Source organism: Salmo salar, chromosome ssa09, assembly GCF_905237065.1.
Source record: "Salmo salar chromosome ssa09, Ssal_v3.1, whole genome shotgun sequence".
Classification (NCBI taxonomy): domain Eukaryota; kingdom Metazoa; phylum Chordata; class Actinopteri; order Salmoniformes; family Salmonidae; genus Salmo; species Salmo salar.
The window spans coordinates 48903423-48929611 of record NC_059450.1 but is presented as its reverse complement, the minus strand read 5'-3'; the positions used below and the strand labels follow the sequence as shown (position 1 = coordinate 48929611).

Genomic DNA, 26189 nt, shown 5'->3' with positions numbered 1-26189 from the left:
TGATTTTAAACAGCGGTTGACATGCTTCGAAGTACGGTAATGGAATATTTAGAATTTTTTTGTCACGAATTGCGCCATGCGCGCGACCCTGATTTACCATTTCGGATAGTTTCTGGAACGCACGAACAAAACGCCGCTATTCGGATATAACGATGGATTATTTGGGACCAAACCAACATTTGTTATTGAAGTAGCAGTCCTGGGAGTGCATTCTGACGAAGACAACAAAGGTAATAACATGTTTGTTATAGTAAATCTGATTTTGGTGAAGGCTAAACTTGCCGGGTGTCTAAATAGCTAGCCCGTGATGGCTGGGCTATGTACTTAGAATATTGCAAAATGTGCTTTCACCAAAAAGCTATTTTAAAATCGGACATATCGAGTGCATAGAGGAGTTCTGTATCTATAAGTCTTAAAATAATTGTTATGCTTTTTGTGAACGTTTATCGTGAGTAATTTAGTAAATTCACCGGAAGTTTGCGGGGGTATGCTAGTTCTGAACGTCACATGCTAATGTAAAAAGCTGTTTTTTGATATAAATAGGAACTTGATTGAACAAAACATGCATGTATTGTATAACATAATGTCCTAGGTGTGTCATCTGATGAAGATTATCAAAGGTTAGTGCTGCATTTAGCTGTCTTCTGGGTTTTTGTGACATTATATGCTAGCTTGAAAAATGGGTGTCTGATTATTTCTGGCTGGGTACTCTGCTGACATAATCTAATGTTTTGCTTTCGCTGTAAAGCCTTTTTGAAATCGGACAGTGTGGTTAGATAAAGGAGAGTCTTGTCTTTAAAATGCTGTGAAATAGTCATATGTTTGAAAAATTGAAGTTTTTGTATTTTTGAGGAATTTGTAATTCGCGCCACGCCTATCATTGGATATTGGAGCAGGTGTTCCGCTAGCGGAACGTCTAGATGTAAGAGGTTAAACAACTTCTTCCGTGGTGCCCCAAATTCCTAGTGAGTTAATTGCTTTATGATTAATTAATTGTTGACTTAATTGTTACATTATTAATTTAATTGGGTAACAATTAAACACAGTTAGTGGATTAAATATTCAGATTAATGAAAGTCAAATCACGACAATGCTTTACGGTGGGAAATACACATGCGGAGATCATCCATTCACCCACACTGCGTCTCACAAAGACACGACGGTTGGAACCAAAAATCTCCAATTTGGACTCCAGACCAAAGGACAACTTTCCACCGGTGTGATGTCCATTGCTCGTGTTTTTTGACCCAAGCAAGTCTCATCTTCTTATTGGTGTCCTTTAGTAGTGGTTTCTTTGCAGCAATTTGACCATGTTGGCCTGATTCACACAGTCTGTTGCTTTTATTTGGGATGCAATTTCAGTAGATGTAAATAGTCCAGGTGGCCGTTTGAGTAATTGTTCAGCAGTCTTATGGCTTGGGGGTAGAAGCTGTTAAGGAGCCTTTAGGACCTACACTTGGTGCTTTGGTACAGCTTGCCATGCAGTAGTAGAGAGAACAGTCTATGACTAGGGTGGCTGGAGTCTTTGACAATTTTTTGGGCCTTCCTCTGACAGCGCCTAGTATATAGGTCCTGGATGGCAGGAAGCTTGGCCCCAGTGATGTACTGGGCCGTTCGCACTACCGTCTGTAATGCCTTTCGGTCAGATGCCGAGCAGTTCCCATACCAGGCAGTGATGCAACCAGTCAGGATGCTCTCGATGGTGCAGCTGTAGAACATTTTGAGGATCTGGGGACCCATGCCAAAACTTTTCAGTCTCCTGAGGAAGAAGAGGTGTTGTCCTGCCCTCTTCACAACTGTGTTGGTGTGTGTATGATGATAGATCATTAGTGATGTGGACACTGAGGAACTTGAAGCTCTCAACTAACTCCACTATAGCCCCATCGATGTGGATGGGAGGGTCCAGGGTGTCTGGGATGATGGTGTTGATGTGAGCCATGACCAGCCATTTAAAGCACTTTATGGCTATAGATGTGAGTGCTATGGGCGATAGTCATTTTGGCAGGTTACCTTGGCGTTCCTGGGCACAGGGACTATGGTGGTCTGCTTGAAACATGTTGGTATTACAGACCAGATCAGGGATAGGATGAAAATGTCAGTGAAGACACTTATCAGAGCATGCTCTGAGTATGCGTCCTGGTATTCCGTCTGGCCCTGTGTCCTTGCGAATGTTGACCTGTTTAAAGGTCTACATCGGCTACGAAGAGGGAGATCCGGAACAGTTGGTGCTCTAATGCATGGCTCAGTGTTGCTTGCCTCGAAGCATGCATTGAAGGTATTTAGCTTGTCTGGTAGGCTGGCGTCGCTGAGCAGCTTGTGACTGGGTTTCCCTTTGTAATCCATGATAGTTTGCAAGTCCTGCCACATCCGTCAAGCGTCATAGCCGGCGTAGTAGGATTCGTTCTTAGTCCTGTATTGATGCTTTTCCTGTTTGATAGCTCGTCGTAGGGGGATTTCTTATAAGCGTCTCACTGCTTTACAGCAGCAGCTCTAGCCTTTAGCTCAGTACGGATGTTGCCTGTAAATCCATGGCTTCTGGTTCTTACGTATGGTTACTGTGGGGACGACGTCATCGATACACTTATTAATGAAGCTGGTGACTGATGTGGTAAACTCCTCAATGTTATCGGATGAATCCTGGAACATATTCCAGTCTGTGCTATCAAACTGCAGTCCTGTAGTGGTCCCATGTGGCTCAGTTGGTAGAACATGGCGCTTGAAACGCCAGGGTTGTGGGTTCAATTCCCACGTTGGACCAGTAAAAAAATAACATATGAAAATGTATGCATTCACTACTGTAACACGGAACCCAAACCGCGTGTGCCATCATGCATACATTTATTTTGTCCCCCTACACCAAACACGATCACGACACGCAGGTTAAAATATCAAAACAAATTCTGAACCAGTGATGTTAATTTGGGGACAGGTCGAAAAGCATTAAACATTTGTGGCAATTTAGCTAGTTAGCTTGCACTTGCTAGTTAATTTGTCCTATTTAGCTAGCTTGCTGTTGCTAGCTAATTTGTCCTGGTATATAAACATTAGGTTGTTATTTTACCTGAAATGCACAAGGTCCTCTACTCCGACAATTAATCCACACATAAAAACAGTCAACCGAATCGTTTCTAGTCATCTCTCCTCCTTCCAGGCTTTTTCATCTTTGAACTTATATGGTGATTGGCATCTAATCTTTCATAGTATTACCACGACAACCGGCAACACAGTTCGCCTTTCAATCACCCACGTGGATATAACCAATGAGGAGATGGCACGTGTGTACCTGCTTCTATAAACCAATGAGGAGATGGGAGAGGCAGGACTTGCAGCGCGATCTGCGTCAGAAATAGGAATGACTTCTATTTTAGCCCTTGGCAATGCAGACGCTTGTTGACACGCGAGCAGTGTGGGTGCAATAATTGAATAACAGATTCCTAAATTTATTTTGCAACGCTCGCGCACGCGATGCGAGTGGTGTAGTAAGGGTATAAGTTGCTCTGGATAAGAGCATCTGCTAAATGACTTAAATGTATATTAGCTTCATCTGACCACTTCCGTATTGAGCGCATCTGTAACGGCTCTCGTTGGTGCTAGAAGTAGACCAAGGCACAGCGTGGAAAGTGTTCATGATTCTTTAATTCACAAAACACTTTCAAAAAATCTCTAAGGTCAGGGTGTGACAGTACCCCCCAAAAGGTGCGGACTCCGGCCGCAAACCTGAACCTATAGGGGAGGGTCCGGGTGGGCATCTACTCTCGGTGGAGGCTCCAGTGCGGGACGCAGATCCCGCTCCGCTTGAGGCTCCCCCCACTTCGGTGGCGCCTCTGGTGCAGGGATCATCGCTGGGACCTCCGGACCATAAATCATCTTTGTGGACTCCAGGCTAGGAACCCCCCCTGTAAGCTCCGGACTGGAGACCCTTGCTGCAGGCTCCGGACTGGGGACCGTCGCTGGAGGCTCCGGACTGGGGACCGTCGCTGGAGGCTCCGGACTGGGGACCGTCGCTGGAGGCTCCGGACTGGGGACCGTCGCTGGAGGCTCTGGCCTGCGGACCGTCTCTCGAGGCTTCTGGCCATGGATCGTCACTGGAGGCTTCGGGCCATGGATCGTCACTGCAGGCTTCGGGCCATGGATCTTCACTGCAGGCTTCGGGCCGTAAGCCGTCTCGGGAGGTTCCGGAACCGTAAGCCGTCTCGGGAGGTTCCGGACCGTGAGCCGTCTCGGGAGGTTCCGGACCGTGAGCCGTCTCGGGAGGTTCCGGACCGTGAGCTGTCTCGGGAGGTTCCGGACCGTGAGCTGTCTCGGGAGGTTCCGGACCGTGAGCCGTCTCGGGAGGTTCCGGACCGTAAGCTGTCTCAGGAGGTTCCGGACCGTGAAATGTCGCCAGAAGCTCTGGACTGGGAACTGTCGGCGGAAGCTCTGGACTGGGAACTGTCGCCGGGAGCTCTGGGCTGGGTACTGTCGCCGGAAGCTCTGGACTGGGTACTGTCGCCGGAAGCTCTGGACTGGGTACTGTCGCCGGAAGCTCTGGACTGGGTACTGTCGCCGGATGCTCTGGACTGGGAAGGCGCACTGGCTGGAGAGACACACTGGAGACTTGGTGCATGGAGCAGGCACAGGGCGTACCAGGCTGGAGAGACACACTGGAAGCCGAGTGCGTGGAGCAGGCACAGGACGTACCGGGCTGGGGAGACGCACTGGAGACCGGGTGCGCGGAGCTGGCACAGGATATACTGGACCGTGGAGGCGCCCTGGAGGTCTGGGGTGTAGGGCTGGCACAACCCTTCCTGGCTGGATGCTCACTTTAGCCCGGCAAGTGCGGGGCGCTGGCACAGGACGAACTGGGCTGTGAAGGCGCACTGGCGACACAGTGCGTAGAGCCGGAGCAGGATATCCTGGACCGAGGAGGCGTACTGGAGACCAGGAGCGCTGAGCCGGCACAACCCGTCCTGGCTGAATGCCCACTCTAGCCCGGCAAATGCAGGGAGCCGGCAACGAGATACAGTGCCTGACCGGTCACACGCTCCCCACGGTAAGCACGGGGAGTTGGCTCAGGTCTAAATCCTGACTTCGCCAATCTCCCCGTGTGCCCCCCCCCCAAAAAAAATGTTTTGGAGCTGCCTCTCGGGCTTCCGTTGTTGTTCTAATTCCTCGTATCGTCGCCGTTCCTCTCTTGCTGCCTCCATCTCCTCCCTTGAACGGTGATACTCTCCAATCCGCGTCCAGGGCCCTTCTCCATTCATGATCTCCTCCCATGTCCACTCATCCTGGCCACGCTGCTTGGTCCGGTTTTGGTGGGATCTTCTGTAACGGCTCTCGTTGGTGGTAGAAGTAGACCAAGGCGCAGCGTGGAAAGTGTTCATGATTCTTTTATTCACAAAACACTTAAACAAAATACCAAAAGGCGAAAACGAAAGCGCACAGTTCTGTCAGGCACAGATACTAAACAGAAAACAAGATCCCACAAAACCCAAAAGGAAAATGACAACTTATATATGATCCCCAATCAGAGACAACGATAGACAGCTGCCTCTGATTGGGAACCACACTCGGTCAAAAACAAAGAAATAGAAAACAGACTTTCCCACCCGAGTCGCACCCTGACCTAACCAAACATAGAGAAATAATAAGGATCTCTAAGGTCAGAGCGTGACAGCATCACTGATATTTTCTTTGAGTTTTTCCTTGTAAGCAGGAAGCAGGAGGATAGAGTTATGGTTTGATTTGCCAAAAGGGAGGGCGAGTGAGATCCTTGTATAGGCGTTTCTGTGTGTGAAGTAAAAGTGATATGGTCAAATTGATTCCAGTATCCCTGCATTAAAATCATCGGCCACGAGAAACGCTGCCTCTGGATGTGCATTTTCTTGTTTGCTTATGACCCTATACAGCTCGTTGAGGGCGGTCTTAGTGCCAGCATTTGTGGTGGTAAATTGACAGCTACGAAAAATATAGCTGAAAACTATCTTAGTATGGTCTACAGCTTATCATGAGATAGACTACCTCAGGCGAGCAAAAACTTAAGACTTCCATAACGTTAGAGATCGCACACCAGCTGTTGTTTACAAAGAGACACACCCATCCTCCCTATGTCTTACCAGAGTCTGCCTTCCGGGCTTGACAATGAGAAAGACCAGCCAGATGTTTATTATCCATGTCCTTGTTCAGCCACGACTCTGAGATACATAGAATATTAGTTTTTCAGGTCCCGTTGATAGGATAGTCTCGAACGGAGCTCATCCAGGTTGTTCTCCAGTGACTGCACTTACGCCAATAGACCGCCAATGCCCTCTGTTCTATTTGCTCACCGACGGAGTCTCGTCAGGATACCGCCGCTTTATTTTTTGAGTCCCGGTGATTAGGACCTGATCCGGGGTAAGCAGAACGTCCAGAATTGCTGACTCGTTGAAGTAGAAATGTTCATACAAATTGAGGTTAGTGTTCCCTGTTCTGATGTCCAGAAGCTGTTTTCGGTCATAGGAAATGATGGTGGAGACATTATGTACAAAAAAAAAGTTTGGCGTATGAAAACATTAAAAAAATTGCAGAATTGATCAGGAGATGGCTACTCTCCACTGCAGCACCTTATATCTGACTCCGCTAGTGATTTTCATATGTTGAGACAGCAACTTTACCAGGTAAAAATTCAACATCTACACTGCAATATTGGAGTAAAGACGCCATGAGATTGAACAGATATTCTTATCAGAAGGAAGCTTTTTTTTCTCCCCCAGAAGACAGAATTAATGATTAAATATGTGCATGCAACACATCACAAATAAGGTAACTAAATCAATGGGAGAAATTTGCAAGGCTGTCATATTATTTTGACTTCCAAGTCAATCTTATCCAACGTAAGTAATTGTGTTCGATTGGATAATAAATCATAATTAATTGGTTAATTAATTGACGTATTAATTCTCACCTCCCTGACAATGCGCACAACATCCATCCATCCATCATAATAAATATAGCCGGAAGCAACAACGTCAACACCTAGAAATCAACCAAGTGGACATGTGCAGACAGCATAGGGATATTATGGTGTGGACGTGAAATGCCAAGGTAGGTAAAAGGGCTTGAAATAAGCATAGCACGCAAAAAAATAATAATAATAATTCGGGGAAATAAATTACAAATGTAACTCACGTTGTTTAACGTTACTGACGTAGGCTAACGTTAGGTAGCTAGTCAATCTAACGGTGGCTGTGCAAGCTAGCTATTGTATTAAGCTAAACCTAACTGAGGAAGGTGTGCGCTGAAAACAATCTCATGCAACATCAACAACAAACGAAATTGTTATTTACATTTTAGATTGTGCTCGTTACTTTCGGTCTCGTTACCGCGTTAAATGAATGTACCTAACGGGCTAAGTGGCTAGGCTAGTTGTTGCTAGGTAGCTCCTCGGCCTCGACGTAAAACTGCATTAGCTGTTGGCTAGTTAGCCCGGTGTTTGCATGCTAACTATAGTACCTAGTTAACAATATTGACTTCTCTCTCTCTCTCTCTCTCTCTCTCTCTCTCTCGTCTCATTGTCAGAACATTTATCTTTCTAGCGGTGTAAGTCGTCAAGTACTCGCAATCATCCTGATATCAATTTGTAACGTTAATCAGTAGTACATGTTAAACAACCTCCTTAGCACCAGCTAGTTAGCTGCGCTTGTAAACAGTGGCAGTGAAATTGCGCAATGCTGTCTTAGTTATCATATGCTCTGCTGTGACAGTCAAACGTGCTGTAAATATATATATATATATATATAATTGTTGGACAAGTCAAGTTATGAGTCTACTGCTTTCCCATTCTTGATTCGTCCTATGGATAATGTGTTGACAGTTTGTGTAGGTTCAGATGGAAATGTAATGTAACAGTTATTGCTGATTGTCTCCTAGGGGATAAGGTGTCTGCCCAGAGCCTACTAACCAATAGCCTCTTCACACGGATAAAGACATCAACAAACAAAGGATGTGACCCAATGCTGACACTATATCCCCCAAAAGTCTCTATGACCAAACTTCAAATCGGACTGCAACTTGGGTTTAGGTCTACCTACCTAAACTCATTTACACACTTCTCAACCAACCAGCCCTAACCAAATAAACTCTGCACCTCTGAAACCCAAGATGGCTATTAGACAAAGTGCCCTAACAGCTGCTGTGGTTACCCTGTTGGGAGCCACCTTGGGTGGCCTGTTGCTATGGCGACAGAGAGCCCTAAGGACTAAGAAGCAACAGCTTCCTGCTCAGGGTCTGAAGGGTCAGGTAAGGGTCAGCTCTTGTCCCTTACCTGTGGAACCAGAGCCTGTGGTTCTGGAGTGTAAGAAGCCAGTAGAGTCCCAAATCCAGTTTAAGCAGACCCAGCTATCCCCGGGTCAGAGTCTGGTCCTCCCCCTGCCTGCTGTGCTACCCCCTGTTGACCAGGTCCTGGCGGTGCAGCCGGTGATGGTAAGCTCTGAGGAGGAGTGGGAGCAGCTGTGGCCCATGCTGCAGAAGGATCTGTCAGTCTACCCCGTCCTCGGCCTGGACTGTGAATGGGTGAAGAGTCAAACTAAGGCCCTGGGTGTGAGTTTGTTCTGCATGTTTTTAAACATATCATCCCATTTGTACTCAGTTTTTTGTTTTATCTTATCTCTGAAGTCATCTCTCTCCCTCCTTCTCTCCCTCCCCCTTGCCATCCCTGCCCCTCTCCCCTCCTCTCTGCTCTTCCCTCCTCTCTGCTCTTCCCTCCTCTCTGCTCTTCCCTCCTCTCTGCTCTTCCCTATGACCCCAGGTGTCAGTGAAGGGTAAGACTTCAACGGTCTCTTTACTCCAGATGGCATCCTACTCTGGTCTGTGTGTGTTGGTGAGGCTGCAGCTGTTCCGTGGTGGCCAGCAGCACCTGCCACTTACCCTGAAAGAGGTAGGCTTATATGTGGTCCTCTATGGCTCAGAATGGTGTTTTTAAAATGGCAGTATAGTAGGTTAGATTCCCGCTGGGGCCACCAATATGAAAATGAATGCACTCACTACTAGGGCTGTGAATTGCCAGGGGACCTCACTATACAATATTATCACCACACTGAGGGACCTCTCGACGCCATGTGGTGGTCCCGCTGAGGGACCTCTCGACGCCATGTGGCGGTCCCGCTGAGGGACCTCTCGGTGCGATATTGCGTTTCTCACGATTCTAGATGTATTGTGATTGAATACTGGGATTTTATTATGATTCGACGGTCCAAACGTATTGCTCACCATATGTCTGCTGCAGAGGGACGAGAGAGAACCATGAGAAAACCAGTTTTGATCCCTCATGGAAATAAAAGTGCTGAAAATAAATTGGCTATTTTAAAAAGAAGATGGAGAACAAGCTATTAAGGAAAAACATTGCCGTTTTGGTACAGCCAACTAACGCAAAAATGAAATAGCGGTATTATAGCGTTTTTACATCAAAATATAAATACATGCATACATACATACACACACTACATGGCCTTCAAATTTGTGGATTTGGCTAGTTTCAGCCACACCTGTTGCTGACAGGTGTATAAAATGGAGCACAAAGCCATGTCCTTGGTTGCAACACTCACTACAGAGTTCCAAACTGCCCCTGGAAGCAACGTCAGCACAATAACTGTTCATCGGGAACTTCATGAAATGGGTTTCCATGGCCGAGCAGCCGCACACAAGCATAAGATGCACAATGCCAAGCGTCGGCTGAAGTGGTGTAAAGCTCGCCGCCATTGGACTCTGGAGCAGTGGAAAAGCGTTGTCTGAAGTGATGAATCAAGCTTCATCTGGCAGTCTAATCTGGGCGATTGGCGGATGCCAGGAGAACGTTATCTGCCCGACTGCATACTGCCAACTGTAAAGTTTGGTGGAGGGGGAATAATTGTCTGGGGCTGTTTTTCATGGTTCAGGGTAGGCCCGTTAGTTCCAGTGAAGGGAAATCTTAACGCTACAGCATACAATGACATTCTAGACAATTCTGTGCTTCCAACTTTTTGGCAACAGTTTCAGCATGACAATGCCCCCTTGTACAAAGCGAGGTCAATACAGAAATGGTTTGTCGAGATCGGTGTGGATGAACTTGAGTGGCCTGCACAGAGTCCTGACCTTAACCCCATCGAACACCTTTGGGATGAATTGGAACGCCGACTGCCAGCCAGGCCTAATCTCCCAACATCAGTACCTGACCTCACTAATGCTCTTATGGCTGAATGGAAGAAAGTCCCCGCAGCAATGTTCCAACATCTAGTGGAAAGCCTTTCCCAAAAGACTGGAGGCTGTTATAGCAGCAAAGGGGGAGACCTACTCCATATTAATGCCCATGATCTTGGAATGCAACGTTTGACGAGCAGGTGTCCACATACTTTTGGCCATGTAGTGTGTGTATATACCTGTATAGACTTCGCCCTTCCCTACTCACTGTTGTAAGTGGCTTTTGATGGCATGTATTGTATTTGTCATGTTTTTTTTTTACATAGGTCCTCAGCGACCCTCACATCCTAAAGGTGGGTGTGGGCTGCTATGAGGACGGGAAGCGTCTAACGCGAGACTACGGCCTGGTGTTGGGCTGTACTGTGGACTTGAGATACCTTGCACTACGACAAAGGTACCATACTAGTTGTTCTCTCTCTATTTTTTCAATCATTTCCTCTCAGAATTGACTGGCACATACAAAACGTAATGCTCAGTTTTATACTTAATCATTTCCTCTCGCATAATTACTGTCAAGACTTGTTTGTCAGTGGTTGTCTTCAAGTTTTAATGTCACTTGCACAAGTACAGTGAAATGCCTTTCTTGCTAACTCTAAACCCAACAACGCAGTAATCAATATCAATGTAGCACTAAAAGTAACATAAGGGAGAACCAAAAACACACAGGAAATAGAAAGTAAGAAGCTATATATACGGGGTCTGTTCCAATGCCGTATTTAAAATGTGCAGGGGTACTGGAGTGATGGAGGTATTTATACATAGAGGTAAGGGGACTAGGTGTCTTGATATATGATAAACAGAGTAGCAGCAGCGTACTGTGCATTCGGAAAGTATTCTGACTCCTTGACTTTTTCCACATTTTGTTACGTTACAGCCTTATTCTAAAATGTATTAAATAGTTTTTTCCCCCTCAATCTACACACAATACCCTATAATGACAAAGCAAAAACAGGTTTTTGCAAATGTATTAAACTGAAATATCACATTTACATAAGTATTCAGACCCTTTACTGAGTACTTTGTTGAAGCACCTTTGGCAGCGATTACAGCATCGAGTCTTCTTGCTTAACACACCTGTATTTGGGGAGTTTCTCCCATTCTTCTCTGCAGATCCTCTCAAGCTCTGTCAGGTTGGATGGGGAGCGTTGCTGCACAGCTATTTTCAGGTCTCTCCAGAGATGTTTGATCGGGTTCAAGTCCGGGCTCTGGCTGGGCCACTGAAGGACATTCAGAGACTTGACCCAAAGCCACTCCTGTGTTGTCTTGGTTGTGTGTGTAGGGTCGTTGTCCTGTTGGAAGGTGAACCTTTGCCCCCAGTCTGAGGTCCTGAGCACTTTGGAGCACGTTTTCATGCAGGATCTCTCTGTACATTGTTCTGTTCGTCTTTGCCTCGATCCTGACTAGTCTCCCAGTCCCTGCTGCTGAAAAACATCCCCACTGCATGATGCTGCCTCCACCACCATGCTTCACCGTAGGGATGGTGCCAGGTTTCCTCCAGATGTGATGCTTGGCGTTCAGGCCAAAGAGTTCAATCTTGGTTTCATCAGATCACAGAATATTGTTTCTCATGGTATGAGAGTCCTTTAGGTGCCTTTTGGCAAACTCTAAGCGGGCTTTCATGTGCCTTTTTACTGAGGAGTGGCTTCCATCTGCCCACTCTACCATAAAGGCCTGATTGGTGGAGTGCTGCAGAGATTGTTGTCCTTCTGGAAGGTTCTCCCATCTCCACTGAGGAACTCTGGAGCTCTGTCAGTGACCTTCGGGTTCTTGGTCACCTCCCTGACCTAGGCCCTTCTCTCCCTACATCTGTGCCTCGACACAATCCTGTCTCGGAGCTCTACGGACAATACCTTTGACCTCATGACTTGGTTTTTGCTCTGACGTGCACTGTCAACTGTGGGACCTTATATAGACAGGTGTGTGCCTTTCCAAATCATGTCCAAACAATTGAATTTACCACAGGTGGACTCCAATCAAGTTGTAGAAACATCTCAAGGATGATCAATGGAAACAGGATGCACCTAAGCTCAATTTAGAGTCTCACAGCAAAGAGTCTGAATACTTATGTAAATAAGGTATTTCTGTTGAATTAAAAAATACATTTTGCAAAGAATTCTTAACATGTTTTCACTTTGTCATTATGGGGTATTGTGTGCAGATTGAGGGAAAACAGTTAATTTAATACATTTTAGAATAAGACTGTAACGTAACAAAATGTGGAAAAATTCAAGGGGTCTGAATACAGTACCCCCCCCTCCTTCAGAAAGTATTCATACCTCTTGCCCATTTTTTTGTTTCAGCCTGAATTCAAAATGGATTAAATATATTTTCTCACCCATCTACATACATTACCCCGTAATGACAAAGTGAAACATGTTTAAACTTTTTCCAATTTTTTTCAAATTTTTTTTAAATTATTTTTTTTCCCTCACCCCAATTTCGTGGTATCCAATTGGTAGTTAGTCTTGTCCCATCGCTGCAACTCCCGTACGGACTTGGGAGAGGCGAAGGTCGAGAGCCATGCGTCCTCCAAAACATGACCCTGCTAAGCCACACTGCTTCGTGACAAACTGCTCGCTTAACCCGAATGCCAGCCGCACAAATGTGTCGGAGGAAACACCGTCCAACTGGTGACTGAAATCGGACAACCCAGCCGGCCAAACACTCCCATTACCCGGTCGACGCCGGAGTGATGCAGTGCCTTAGACCGCTGCGCCACTCGGGAGGCCAATTTTTTTTCTTTCTCCAAATTTATTGAAATTGTAAAGCAGAAATATCTAATTTACATAAGTATTCACACCTTTGAGTCAGTACATGTTAGAATCACCTTTGGCAGTGATTACAGCTGTGAGTCTTTCTGGGTTATTATTTTCTAAATTCTTCAAGCTCTGTCAAGTTGGTTGTTGATCATAGATTATCTAGCAATGTCAAGACTTAAATGGTTTTCAAGTAGATTTAAGTCAAACTCTAACTCGGCCACTCAGGAACATTCCCGTCTTCTTAGTAAGCAACTCCAGTGTAGATTTGTCCTTGTGTTTTAGATTATTGTCCTGCTGAAAGGTGAATTCATCTCCCAGTGTCTGGTGGAAATCAGACTGAACTCAGTGATGTACTGGGCTGTCCGCACCACCCTCTGTCGTGTCATGCGATCGAGGGTGGTGTATTTGGGGGGTTGGGGGGGGGGCGAGAAGAGGCACTATCGTGTCTTCACGACTGTGCACGTGTGTTTGGAACATTTTAAGTCTTTAGTGATTTTGACACTGAGAGACTTGATGTTCTCGACCTGCTTCACTGAACCCTGTCGATGTGGATGGTGGTGTGCTCACCCCCCTGTTTCCTGTAGTCCACGATCAGCTCCTTGGTCTTACTGATGTTGAGATAGAGAGGGGTTGTTGTCCTGGCAACACACTGCCAGGTCTCTGACCTCCCTATACGCTGTCTCGTCGTCGCCGGTGATCAGGCTTACCACCGTGTCGTCAGCAAACTTCATGGTGTTGGAGTCGTGTGTGTGTTCCTAGTCTGTATGTGTTTCTGTGCAGGAAGGTAGTGTTGAATAACGGTCTGAGTCTGAAGTCTCTGGCAGCTGACCTGCTCGACGTCTCTCTGGAGAAATCCTTGAAGCTGCGCTGTAGTGACTGGGAGGCTGACCCGCTGACCCTACAACAGGTACACTACTGGTGTTAGTTTATATACAGGATGTGACACGTCATTAGAACATGTACACTACTGGTGTTTATACAGGATGTGACACGTCGTTAGAACATGTACACTACTGGTGTTAGTTTATACAGGATGTGACACGTTGTTAGAACGTGTACACTACTGGTGTTAGTTTATATACAGGATGTGACACGTCGTTAGAATGTCTACACTACTGGTGTTAGTTTATATACAAGATGTGACACGTCGTTAGAACGTCTACACTACTGGTGTTAATTTATATACAGGATGTGACACGTCGTTAGAACGTCTACACTACTGGTGTTAGTTTATACAGGATGTGACACGTCGTTACTGTGCATGTTGAAGATCACCTTTTGCAGTTGGACTGAACAGACGAACTGATCTACAAATCAACCTGCATCCCAAATAACTTCTCATTGATGTGATCAATATTAGCCCTTCTGTGCTTTACCTCTGCTTCCTCAAACATGCAGAGATTATCTTCTTCTCATTAACGCTCCCGCCCCTGACCTTCAGATGACCTACGCAGCCCGGGACGCACAGGTATCCATCGCCCTCTTCTTTCGCCTGCTCGGCCTCCACACAGACAACACGCCCTCACCTGACACTGGGAGTGGCTACTCCCAGCTGGCCAATTGCTGCCAGGGTGTGGTGGACACACCCTTCAGGGGGCGTGGTGGAGAAGAGTGCGAGGATGGAGGGAAAAGTGTGGATGGAGAGAGGAGGAGTAGGAAGCTCCAGCAGTCTGTTTTTGAAAGCCCAGAGTCTGGGGACCAGCAAGTTCCAGACCCCAGGAGAAACAACAAGAGAAAACCGCTGGGGGTGGGCTACTCTGCCAGGTGGGTGGGGGGGGGCTACTCTGCCAGGTGGGTAGGGCTACTTTGCCAGGTGGGTGGGGGGGGCTACTCTGCCAGGTGGGTAGGGCTACTTTGCCAGGTGAGGGGGGGGCTAGTCTGTACAGGTGGGTGGGGTGGCTAGTCTGTACAGGTGGGGGGGGGTGGCTCGTCTGTACAGGTGGGGGGGGTGGCTCGTCTGTACAGGTGGGGGGGGGGGCTAGTCTGTACAGGTGGGTAGGGGGGGTGGGCTAGTCTACAGGTGGGGGGGGGCTTCTCTGTACAGGTGGGGGGAGGGGGGGTGTAATGTTGAGGCTGAGTGAGTTGTATGGTGGGGAGGGACCAGGTGTAATGTTGAGGCTGAGCACTGCAGCTGAGTGATGTGAATGAGAGGAGGCGGCGAACAGGCTCACATGTCATGACAACCCTTTACCAGTTGTAGGTAAAAGGTTGTTTTTAGATGGGAATATGTCTCTGTTATTCCAAACCCTCTTTCCATTGAACATAGTAACGCGTTAGAACTGACGCTCAGCAAGAAATAAGGCCACGATGCACAGGAAAACCGCTTTAGGCGCTCTAGAGAGCATTCGCTCGGAGGTGGTCTAAACTGTATATCAAGCGAAGGGTTTTTACGCATGCTCAGTTCTTGGGTCTGAAATGCTGCGCCAGTCAGTAGACATTTTTAAATGGAAGTTGTGGAATTCCCTCACCTGCTTCTGATATGGGGGGGGGGGGATACATCTGCCTGCCATTTTTAAGTAACCTATTCATTTATATGCAGGCTACGACAACAATAAACTGACGTTATAGGCTATTTATTCAAACCTTTTGTCAGCTCCAGGTAGACTACACAAGTGGCACAAATTGATTTTCAATGACTCTAGTGATATCGTTATTTCAACATGTATTAAATGATACCACTTGTGTAGCTTACCTGGAGCTGGCTAACTGATTAAATAGTCTATAACTTTAGTTTGTTGTTGTTGTAGCCCTGTGTTATTATGCCATTAGCCTAGTGGTTAGCTCGTTGGGCTGGTAACCGAAAGGTTGCTAGATCGAATCCCCGAGCTGACAAGGTAAAAAAATCTGTTGTTCTGCCCCTGAACAAAGCAGTTAACCCACTGTTCCCCTGGTAGGCTGTCATTGTAAATAAGAATTTGTTCTTAACTGACTTGTCTAGTTAACTAAACATGGCCATAAATAAATAATTAAATTTGGTGTCATGGTCACAGTTCTTTTGGAATTGTGGATCAGCTGTTAAAATGCTTTAGATTGAAGGTAACAGTCAGATTAGGCTACAGGTAAAAAAAACGATTTAAAAAAACACTGGCTGTTGTTGACAGGAATAGGACTAAAGTTGATATCCATATACAGGGGCGCAACATTGGTTTTAGAAGTGGGGGGGTTTAAAAAAAATTTTTATAAAAAAAAATTAAAAATTTATCCAGACGGATAAACACTCCAAACAGCCTACCTGACCATTCGGAGGTGTCCACGTGGTCCTAAAGCACACCATTGCCTTGTTTTGTATCAACTTCCAATGACAAATCTGGAGGGGTGGGGGGACAAAAAATGCAATTTCAGAATGGGGGGGGGAAGAGGCATGTCGTTGTCTCGTCCCCAGTAAAATTGCGCCCCTGTCTATATAATTAAATATATGATTTAGTGAATTAAATTACGACCTCATCCGCAGTAGCCTTTTCCAGCAGGCTATTGGGCAACAGAAGCACTTCTTACCTCAATCACCTCGCTGTTCGTATTAGATAAATTAGTCTGTCAATTTACATTTTAGTCATTTAGCAGACGCTCTTATCCAGAGCGATTTACAGTAGTGAATGCTTTCATTTATTTATTTAGCCAGGGGCTGTACTGGCCCCCCGTGGGAATCGAACCCACAACCCTGGCGCTGCACACACCATGCTCTACCAACTGAGCCACAGGGAAGCAAACTGCTAAATTGTTTATTTTACATCGTGCCTAGGCTACTGTAGACTATCAGGGGCCTATAGACTACCTGCATCTAGCTAACCAAACCATGGCAAAATTGAATTATAATCATAAACCCAGATTTTAGAACGCCTAGCCTATGCCTATTGAAATGACAAGTCAATCTCGCAAATAGGCCATTTTATAAGGGTTTTGTAGTCGGCCACATAATAACTGCACAATTGCCTGAATAGCCTAAAGTTCTTTTGAATGTTATCCAAATATTTCTTGATCCTTTTGTCCAACTTTCATCCCTCAAACTATCCTGGTAGATTGATCTACAGTTGAAGTCGGAAGTTTACATAGACCTTAGCCAAATTTAAACTCTGTTTTTCACAATTCCTGACATTTTAATCCTAGTAAAAATTCCCTGTTTTAGGTCAGTTAGGATCACCGCTTTATTTTAAGAATGTGAAATGTCAGAATAATAGTAGAGAGAATGATTTATTTCAGCTTTTATTTCTTTCATCACATTCCCAGTGGGTCAGAAGTTTACATGCACTCAATTAGTATTTGGTAGCATTGCCTTTAAATTGTTTAACTTGGGTCAAATGTTTCAGGTAGCCTTCCACAAGCTTCCCACAATAAGTTGGGTGAATTTTGGCCCATTCCTCCTGACAGAGCTGGTGTAACTGAGTCAGGTTTGTAGGCCTAATTGCTCGCACACGATTTTTCAGTTATGCACACAATATTGTCTATATATAGGATTGAGGTCAGGGCTTTGATGGCCACTCCGATACCTTGACTTTGTTGTCTTTAAGCCATTTTGCCACAACTATCGAAATATGCTTGGGGCCATTGTTCATTTGGAAGACCCATTTGTGACCAAGCTTTCACTTCCTGACTGATGTCTTGAGATGTTGCTTCAATATATCCACATACTTTTCCTTTCTCATGAAGCCATCTATTTTGTGAAGTGCACCAGTCCCTCCTGCAGCAAAGCACCCCCACAACATGATGCTGCCACCCCCGTGCTTCACGGTTGGGATGGTATTCTTCGGCTTGCCCTTTTTCCTCAACATGACGATGGTCATAATGGCTAAACAGTTCTATTTTTGTTTCATCAGACCGGAGGACATTTCTCAAAATATGAAATTTTCCCCCATGTGCAGTTGCAAACCGTAGTCTGGCTTTTTTTTTATGGCGGTTTTGGAGCAGTGGCTTCTTCCTTGTTGAGCGGCCTTTCAGGTTATGTCGATATAGGACTCGTTTTACTGTGGATATAGATACTTTTGTTTCCTCCAGCATCTTCACAAGGTCCTTTGCTGCTGTTCTGGGATTGATTTGCACTTTTCGCACCAAAGTACGTTCATCTCTAGGAGACAGAACACGTCTCCTTCCTGAGCAGTATGACGGCTGCGTGGTCCCATGGTGTTTATACTTGCGTACTATTGTTTGTACAGATGAACGTGGTACCTTCAGGCGATTGGAAATTGCGCCCAAGGATGAACCAGACTTGTGGAGGTCTACATTCTTTTTTGAGGCCTTGACTGATTTCTTTAGATTTTCCCATGATGTCAAGCACTGAGTTTGAAGGTAGGCCTTGAAATACATCCACAGGTACACCTCCAATTGACTCAAATGATGTCAATTAGCCTATCAGAAGCTTCTAAAGCCATGACACCATTTTCTGGAATTTTCCAAGCTGTTTAAAGGCACCGTCAACTTAGTGTATGTAAACTTCTGACCCACTGGAATTGTGATACAGTGATTTATAAGTGAAATAATCTGTCTATAAACAATTGTTGGAAAAATGACTTGTGTCATGCACAAAGTAGATGTCCTAACCGACTTGCTAAAACTATAGTTTAACAAGAAATTTGGGAGTGGTTGAAAAATGAGTCTTAATGACATCATGCGCATAAGGGAAGATATTTATTCACACAGCAGTCAAACAAATTAAATCAACATCCGTTGATGGAAAACGATCTGCCAAAATTTTTTTATTTCATTTAATTTGTTTTTTTTTTTTTTTCGTTATTATTTTTGTTATAAAAAATATATATATTATTGCTTTTATTAAATTCCTATTTTATTATTATTATACATATTTAATATGTAATATATATTACATATTTAAATATATATTTTACATATTTAAATAAGGGCGAATTTATCTTTTCTCTTGATTGTCAAATTTCTTTTATTAGTCATGTTAGCTCGCAATACTTTATTTTGATGGAAAACCACATTTTGCTTCTTACATCGTTACAAGTTACGTCGATATTTCTCGTTAATACGCTCGATAACGTTATGGGGAAAAAGGGTTTATTAGCCTAATGTGGCGGCGACTCTCTTGCTGCAGGAAAACAAATTGGGCTAGTTTCATGCTTTTTGGCGGGTTTTCAGTAGTCATTGGGCTAGGGATTTTAACTAGACCTGGCAACCCTAGTTCTAATGTTTACAACGCAAGTCATTTTGCAAAGCCGACAACTATGAGTTCACGTTTTCTTAACGCCTCGATCGCAGACATTGTCATTGCATTCATTGAAGTACATTAATTTCCAATGGAACGCTGCCTTTACCTTGCAGCGTTGGAGAGGCAGTGCGTTCGGTGGTGCGTACATTGGATGTATTAAACGTACGGCTTGACAGAAATGGTAGCAGAAGGTGAATGTTGAACTGTTGTTGCGTACATATCCAGATGATACTGCGTACAGATTTGGGTAATATCGCTATCGGTGTGATCGATGCTAACCACAAGTGGATGAATCAATACAGAATTACTGTGGCAATCAATATCACCGAATGGCAACAAAAAAAAAATATTGGAATAAAGTAGGCTAATGCTATTGAAGCGATAGCCACGTGTGCTCAACTATAATTTCAGCACCGTTTTGATTGGGACACGGTGCCATCGTGCTGCTTTGGTACCCACCCTGAGGTCTTGATGAATCAATCAATGTCAGATTTTGTTTTAACTGAATCAGTTTTGGATATTTGGTAACAATTTAAGCGGCGAAATGTTAGCTAAATGGAGGAGTTGAAGATTATGTAACAAAATCTTCCTGTGTAGGCTATATTTTATCTCCGCGCTGATCTATTACTGACCAGAAACATTTTGCATGCTATAATTAAGGCACGAGGGCGTGTGGTATATGGCCAATATACCACGGCTAAGGGCTGTTCTTAAGCACGAAGCAACGCGGAGTGCCTGGATATACAGCCCCTTGCCCAGGTATTTTGGCCATATGCCACAAACCCCTGAGGTGCCTTATTATTGCTATTATAAACTGATTACCAACTTAATAAAAAATAAATGGTTTGTGTATACCTGTGGTATACGGTTTGATATACCACGGCTGTCAGCCAATCCGCATTCAGGGCTCGAACCACCCAGTTTACAGTATAGCGTAAATTTAAGTGTGTTATTTTGCTATTGACTCGCTCATAGGCAACTCCGAAAGCCTGCGGTGGTTGTGAGATATGAACAGGTGACTCTCCTCATTTTGGAAAATGTACATTGCTATTTTCTATGGGTATCATGCTAAAGGTGGTCTGAAGTAAACACCCTACACCTGTTCCCTACTAGGTGTAGAATCGAGACCCAGTCGTATCCGGTGTAGTGACTGACCAGGATTCCCCATCACTGTTTACAGGAAATCCCCTCTCTATGACAACTGCTTCCTCCATGCCCCGGATGGACAACCCCTCTGTACCTGTGACAAGAAGAAGGCCAAGTGGTACCTGGATAAAGGAATCGGAGGTACAACATACAGCACTGCCAGGCCCCAAAACCCGCCAAGTGTGCAGCACTGCCAGGCCCCAAAACCCGCCAAGTGTGCAGCGCTGCCAGGCCCCAAAACCCACCAAGTGTGCGGCGCTGCCAGGCCCCAAAACCCGCCAAGTTTACAGTTGACACTAAATTCCTTTCTCTCTCCCCCATCTCTACTCTCGCTCTCTCCTCTCCGCATCCAGTGCTGCAGAGTGAGGATCCGTTCATCGTGCGTCTGCTGTTTGAACCGTCGGGACGTCCAGACTCCCAGCAGGACTATTACCTGACTGCCAAGGAGAACCTGTGTGTGGTGTGTGGCAAGAACGACTCCTATATTAGGTGAGGAGAACCTTTTTGTTTTTATTAACATTTTGTTTTTATTGCAAAACGTTTTCCATTGCCAAACACTTGGCACTAATGAATACTCCCCCTGTTAGTCATCATATCCCCCCCTCTTCTTACCCCGACAGGAAGAACATCGTTCCTCATGAGTACAGACGTCACTTCCCCACGGAGATGAAAGACCACAACTCCCATGACATCTTGTTGCTGTGTACTTCCTGTCACGCTGCCTCCAATGTCCACGATGGCTTCCTGAAGCAGCAGCTGGCTGATGAACACGCTGCCCCCCAGGTAGGGGTCCGGGAGGGGGTTTGGGAGGGTGGGTGGGGTCCGGGAGGGGGTTTGGGAGGGTGGGGGTCCGGGAGGGGGTTTGGGGAGGGGAGGGGGATCCTGAGGGGGTTTGGGAGGGTGGGGGTCCGGGAGGGGGTTTGGGGAGGGGTGGGGGGTCCTGAGGGGGTTTGGGGGGTAGAGGCAGGTCTTAAACATTGCTCACCATATGTCTGATGCCTAGGGACAAGGGAGTCATGAGTTTTGATCAGTCATGAAATGAAAGTGCTGAAAACAACATGTTGGCTTACCATTTTTAAACGTTAACCTGTTAGGGCTAGGGGGCAGTATTTACACGGCCGGATAAAAACGTACCAGATTTAATCTGGTTATTACTACTGCCCAGAAACTAGAATATGCATATAATTATTGGCTTTGGATAGAAAACACCCTAAAGTTTCTAAAACTGTTTGAATGGTGTCTGTGAGTATAACAGAACTCATATGGCAAGCAAAAACCTGAGAAGATTCTGTACAGGAAGTGCCCTGTCTGACCATTCCTTGGGCTTCTTGACTCTTTTTATTGAAAACTTAGGATCTTTGCTGTAACGTGACACTTCCTACGGCTCCCATAGGCTCTCAGAACCCGGGAAAAAGCTGAATGATGTAATTCCAGCCCCTGGCTGAAAAACATTAGCGCCTTTGGTAAGTGGTCTATCAGAGGACAGTGACACTGAGGCGCGTGCACGAGGCAACCCCATGTTTTTATTTTCTCTCTCTTTGTACTAAAACACAGATTCCCGGTCGGAATATTATCGCTTTTTTACGAGAAAAATGGCATAAAAATTGATTTTTAAACAGCGGTTGACATGCTTCGAAGTACGGTAATGGAATATTTCGATTTTGTTTTTGTCACGAAACGCGTCGGGCGCGTCACCCTTCACCCTTTCGGATAGTGTCTTGAACGCACGAACAAAACGCCGCTATTTGGATATAACTATGGATTATTTTGAACCAAACCAACATTTTGTTATTGAAGTAGAATTCCTGGGAGTGCATTCTGACGAAGAACAGCAAAGGTAATAACATTTTTCTTATAGTAAATCTGACTTTGGTGAGGGCTATACTTGGTGGGTGTCTAAATAGCTAGCCCTGTGATGCCAGGCTATCTACTTAGAATATTGCAAAATGTGCTTACACCGAAAAGCTATTTTAAAATCGGACATAGCGAGTGCATAGAGGAGTTCTGTATCTATAATTCTTAAAATAATTTATGTTTTTTGTGAACGTTTATCGTGAGTAATTTAGTAAATTCACCGGAATTTTGCGGGGGGTATGCTAGTTCTGAACGTCACATGCTAATGTAAAAAGCTGGTTTTTGATATAAATATGAACTTGATTGAACAAAACATGAATGTATTGTATAACATAATGTCCTAAGATTGTCATCTGATGATCATCAAAGGTTAGTGCTGCATTTAGCTGTGGTTTGGGTTTGTGACATTATATGCTAGCTTGAAAAATGGGTGTCTGATTATTTCTGGCTGGGTACTCTGCTGACTTAATCTAATGTTTTGCTTTCGTTGTAAAGCCTTTTTGAAATCGGACAGTGTGGTTAGATTAACGAGAGTCTTGTCTTTAAAATGGTGTAAAATAGTCATATGTTTGAATAATTGAAGTAATAGCATTTCTAAGGTATTTGAATAACGCGCCACGGGATTCCACTGGCTGTTACGTAGGTGGGACGAAATCGTCCCACTGGCCCTAGAAGTTAAAAAATAATATTGCACTACTCAAATGTATGGATTAATTTCTACCCCCCCCCCCAGGGTTGTGAGGAGGGTGTGCGGCTACTGGAGGACTCTGACCGCAGGAGGGTTCGTTCTGCAGCCCGTGCCCTCCTGACTGCGGGGGAGGGGCTCCCTGGGCCCCGGAGAGATGAGCTGCAGGAAGTCATCAGGAGCTTCTTCAACGACCCCGACGGGGAGCTGACGACAGACACCCTGCAGAGTGCTGCTGGACTGGAGACACGGTGAGAGAGGTTGTTGAGGAGCTATCAATGCCAAGGTTATGGGTTCAATTCCAACAGGGATCACGTACACATACTCTAAATGTACTGTCATGTTGGGTAACAGTCTGTGGCACATATATTAATTTTTATGATTGTTTATAAAATAAACACTGTAGTCCTTTCTTCACCCTTGTCTCCCCCCCCCTCCCAGGATCTTCAATGAGAGCTACGTTCCCCACGGGCTGAAGGTGGTGCAGGCGCATGCCAAGCAGGGTCTGAAGGGGTTAATGGGCCTGGAACGCCACTGGAGGCAGCACTTCCTGTCTACCATGACGCCGCGCTACCTCCCTCCTCTCTGGTCCGTCAACCACAACCATAGCAAGTTCTTACGCAAATACGGCGAGGATCTCCTCATCCAGCTCAACTGAACTACGGTCTGCGTTTTAACCTGAAAGGCAAGGCAGTTTGGCATGACAAAGGAGTCTAATGAAATGGATTGGTACCCAGGCTCTCTCTCTTGCTCTATTTATTCATCAGCTTCTCTGGATCACCGTTTTTAGTAGTTAAAACAGAAGCTACATTATCCACACTGGTGCCCAGAGGGCTGACTGACCGACTACGGTGTCTGGCTGTAGTCTCACCTCCGGCTGTGACGAGGCAGTCTGTCACCCTGACTAATGGATCGAGCGGGCCCTTATGGACCTCGCTTGAACTCAAAACGTCCCCCTACAGGCCATCCAATGAACTGGAGCCAGACACTAGCAGAGACTATTGCCTAAAATGTTACCCCTCTTCTTTATAAAGGGCAGTACTTTAGACCAGGACCCACAGGGGGTGCATCATGTACTGTCTAGAGCCATTTCGGATACGGCCTAGCTGGCGCCTGAGAAGGGATGGACAGACCGCCTTGGTTCTGACGGGTAAAAGAAGTCCGTATCAAGAACACCATCCTGGTCCAATGCTGCGGGATTCATGATGAAATAATATTGCATATGGACACTTTTTAACCAACAACTGTGGTTTGGTTTCCCAGACAGATTGACTTGTCCTGGTCTTAAACATCCATTTTAAATGGAGATTCTCTCCAGGACTAAATTTAATCTGGGGCCAGGAAACCAACCCTAATGTATATCAATATATAGAAATGTGGTTTTTGCCCAATTTCAGAAAATCCTGTCTTTTTAGACTACGCTGAAACCTGCTCTTAATTCTCATTAAATATAAATTGTCATTTTCCCCTTGCAGGTTTTCAGCCCTAATGATAATTCCTATGCATTTGTGTATGTGCAGAAGTCAACGGTTTGCTTTGCAAAGGTAACTTTAATTCGACAACACGATTTGAGGTCCCCATTTTGTTGTTTATCTTCAACAGATCAGACATGATATGACCACCAGCCATTGGATGCGAAACAAATTACACTACTTTTGAAAAAGGACCCATAAGGCAGTGCGTTTTTTTTATATAGTGATTTAAGGTTTCATTTCAGTCACAGCCATTCTCAGGTTCAGTAGGACAATGTCGAGCGTAGAACGATTGGCTTGGCGACGTCACGTCACTTCCTCCTGTACTGTCTGGATGCATCCCAAATTGCACCCTATTCTCTACATGGCGCACTACTTTACATCAGAGCCCGTAGGGTAATGAACTACATGGAATACATCCCAAATGGCACCCTATTCCCTATGTTGGTCATGGATGTGTTTCCTCTCTCTCTCTAATCAGGACACCTCATGTCACATGTTTTAGTGTGACTCTTCCCCTCATTAGAAGAGACTAAAATCAAGACACGTCTTCATTCCTCTACAACCATTCCAACCTCCTTTTCCGCCTCCTAATCATTTCACATTGAGATAAGGAGCAGCTTGTATGTATAGGTAGCCTGAGACCAGCTTGTATGTATTGGTAGCCTAAGAGTGACTAGCTTCATTGGTTAGTAAAGAATGATGGCCTTCATGTACAGAGCAGCTAACTTGTTAACGCATACAGAGCAACTAACCTGTTTGCAAAGCAGAGATTTTCATGTTCTTGAGCATGACAACAATTGCGTTTTGTTTCAATTTAGAAGTGTTTAACTTAAAGAAACTGGCAGCTTTTTCTTTTATTTACATTTGTCCAGATGTAACCCCCCCATAGAAGCTGTTCTGTTTCCCTAATATTGTAAAATAAAAGATCAGATTTGTCTAATTGTGAGGCTGGTTTTGATTATTCAGCGTGGATGGATTGTAGCGTTGTGGGAAATTCTTTAAGTGAGAGACTTTTATTTCTTCAAACAATTCATCTTTATTGATTCTTATAAGAATTGCAATAATGAAGCTGATCAGCGACCACCCATCGTTGATCGCTTTGATAACCCAACCTTACAGAAGGATTCATGGGTCTTTTTTATATAGCTGACACTAAAAATGCTTAGTCATGGCTGATTCCACCCCTCCCCTGCAGCTCGGGGCATCACAAGCTATCTTGGGTTCATCTTGTGAGTTTCGTATTGTTTCTCAGACGCCAAGATGATTAGAAACAACAAGGGGGTTTGTTTTTACTCCTCCAGGCTATCTCTAGCTTGGGTCCCAAACGCCAACTCCATTCTATGGAAAGCAGGCTGTAGGGTTAATCACCAAGCTGTCACAAATCAATTGCTCGTGCCAAGCCCCCAGAGGCCCAACTCACTCACACAGATGAGAGTAATGAGAAACCTTATTTGATGCAATAACAGTATTATAACATAATCTTGTAATTTTTCTACCATAGTGTTCAGTTAAATACATTGCATCTTTGGCTAATCTTTATCACCTCTTGCTCTGTCTACATGTCTTATATCAAGAATGAGATGTGGGGGGAAACCACCATCAGTTCAGTTGAACAAGAGAAACACAAAATGAACACTTGTTTTCAATACAAAATCATTTTTAATAGTCTGTAAAAAAAGGTTGTACAAAAGCGTTGTCCTTTTACATTTTTGTAAATGAACGAATCGCTTCTCATGTCCAGCTCCCAGGAGTCTTCAGTTGGATGTTGTCCGTATTAATGAAGTTTCTACAATCCAGTGTTGTGGTGTTAAGGCCTCTTGATATTGCCATTAAAAACAATCTGTTAGTCAAATGGTTTGTCTTTTTTTTTTTTTGAATCGGCATATAACATGGGCTGTCTCAAATTACACCCCTTT

At 45.0% G+C, this 26189-nt stretch overlaps 1 protein-coding gene and 1 non-coding gene across 2 annotated transcripts; both read left to right on the top strand.

The window, feature by feature from the left end:
* Nucleotides 1-2683: 2683 nt before the first annotated feature.
* On the top strand, nt 2684-2757 carry trnas-uga (transfer RNA serine (anticodon UGA)). The gene has a single exon. It is a non-coding gene; the product is annotated as a tRNA-Ser (tRNA).
* Nucleotides 2758-6947: 4190 nt separating this feature from the next.
* Nucleotides 6948-25213, top strand: LOC106591874 (exonuclease 3'-5' domain-containing protein 2). The gene is made up of 11 exons (XM_045723762.1): nt 6948-7062; nt 7888-8556; nt 8765-8893; nt 10458-10585; nt 13731-13857; nt 14392-14714; nt 20294-20400; nt 20613-20748; nt 20880-21042; nt 22847-23049; nt 23240-25213. Exons 2-11 carry the CDS (start codon nt 8119-8121, stop codon nt 23454-23456), a joined length of 1971 nt encoding a protein of 656 aa, XP_045579718.1. The 5' UTR covers nt 6948-7062; nt 7888-8118; the 3' UTR covers nt 23457-25213.
* The last annotated feature ends 976 nt before the right edge of the window (nt 25214-26189 follow it).

Coding starts and splice junctions, on each gene's coding strand:
- LOC106591874 (XM_045723762.1), top strand. CDS start 8,119: ATGGCTATTAGACAAAGTGCCCTAACAGCTGCTGTGGTTACCCTGTTG. Junction 14,715..20,293: donor GGGGTGGGCTACTCTGCCAG/GTGGGTGGGGGG, acceptor CACTGTTTACAG/GAAATCCCCTCTCTATGACA. Junction 21,043..22,846: donor ATGAACACGCTGCCCCCCAG/GTAGGGGTCCGG, acceptor CCCCCCCCCCAG/GGTTGTGAGGAGGGTGTGCG.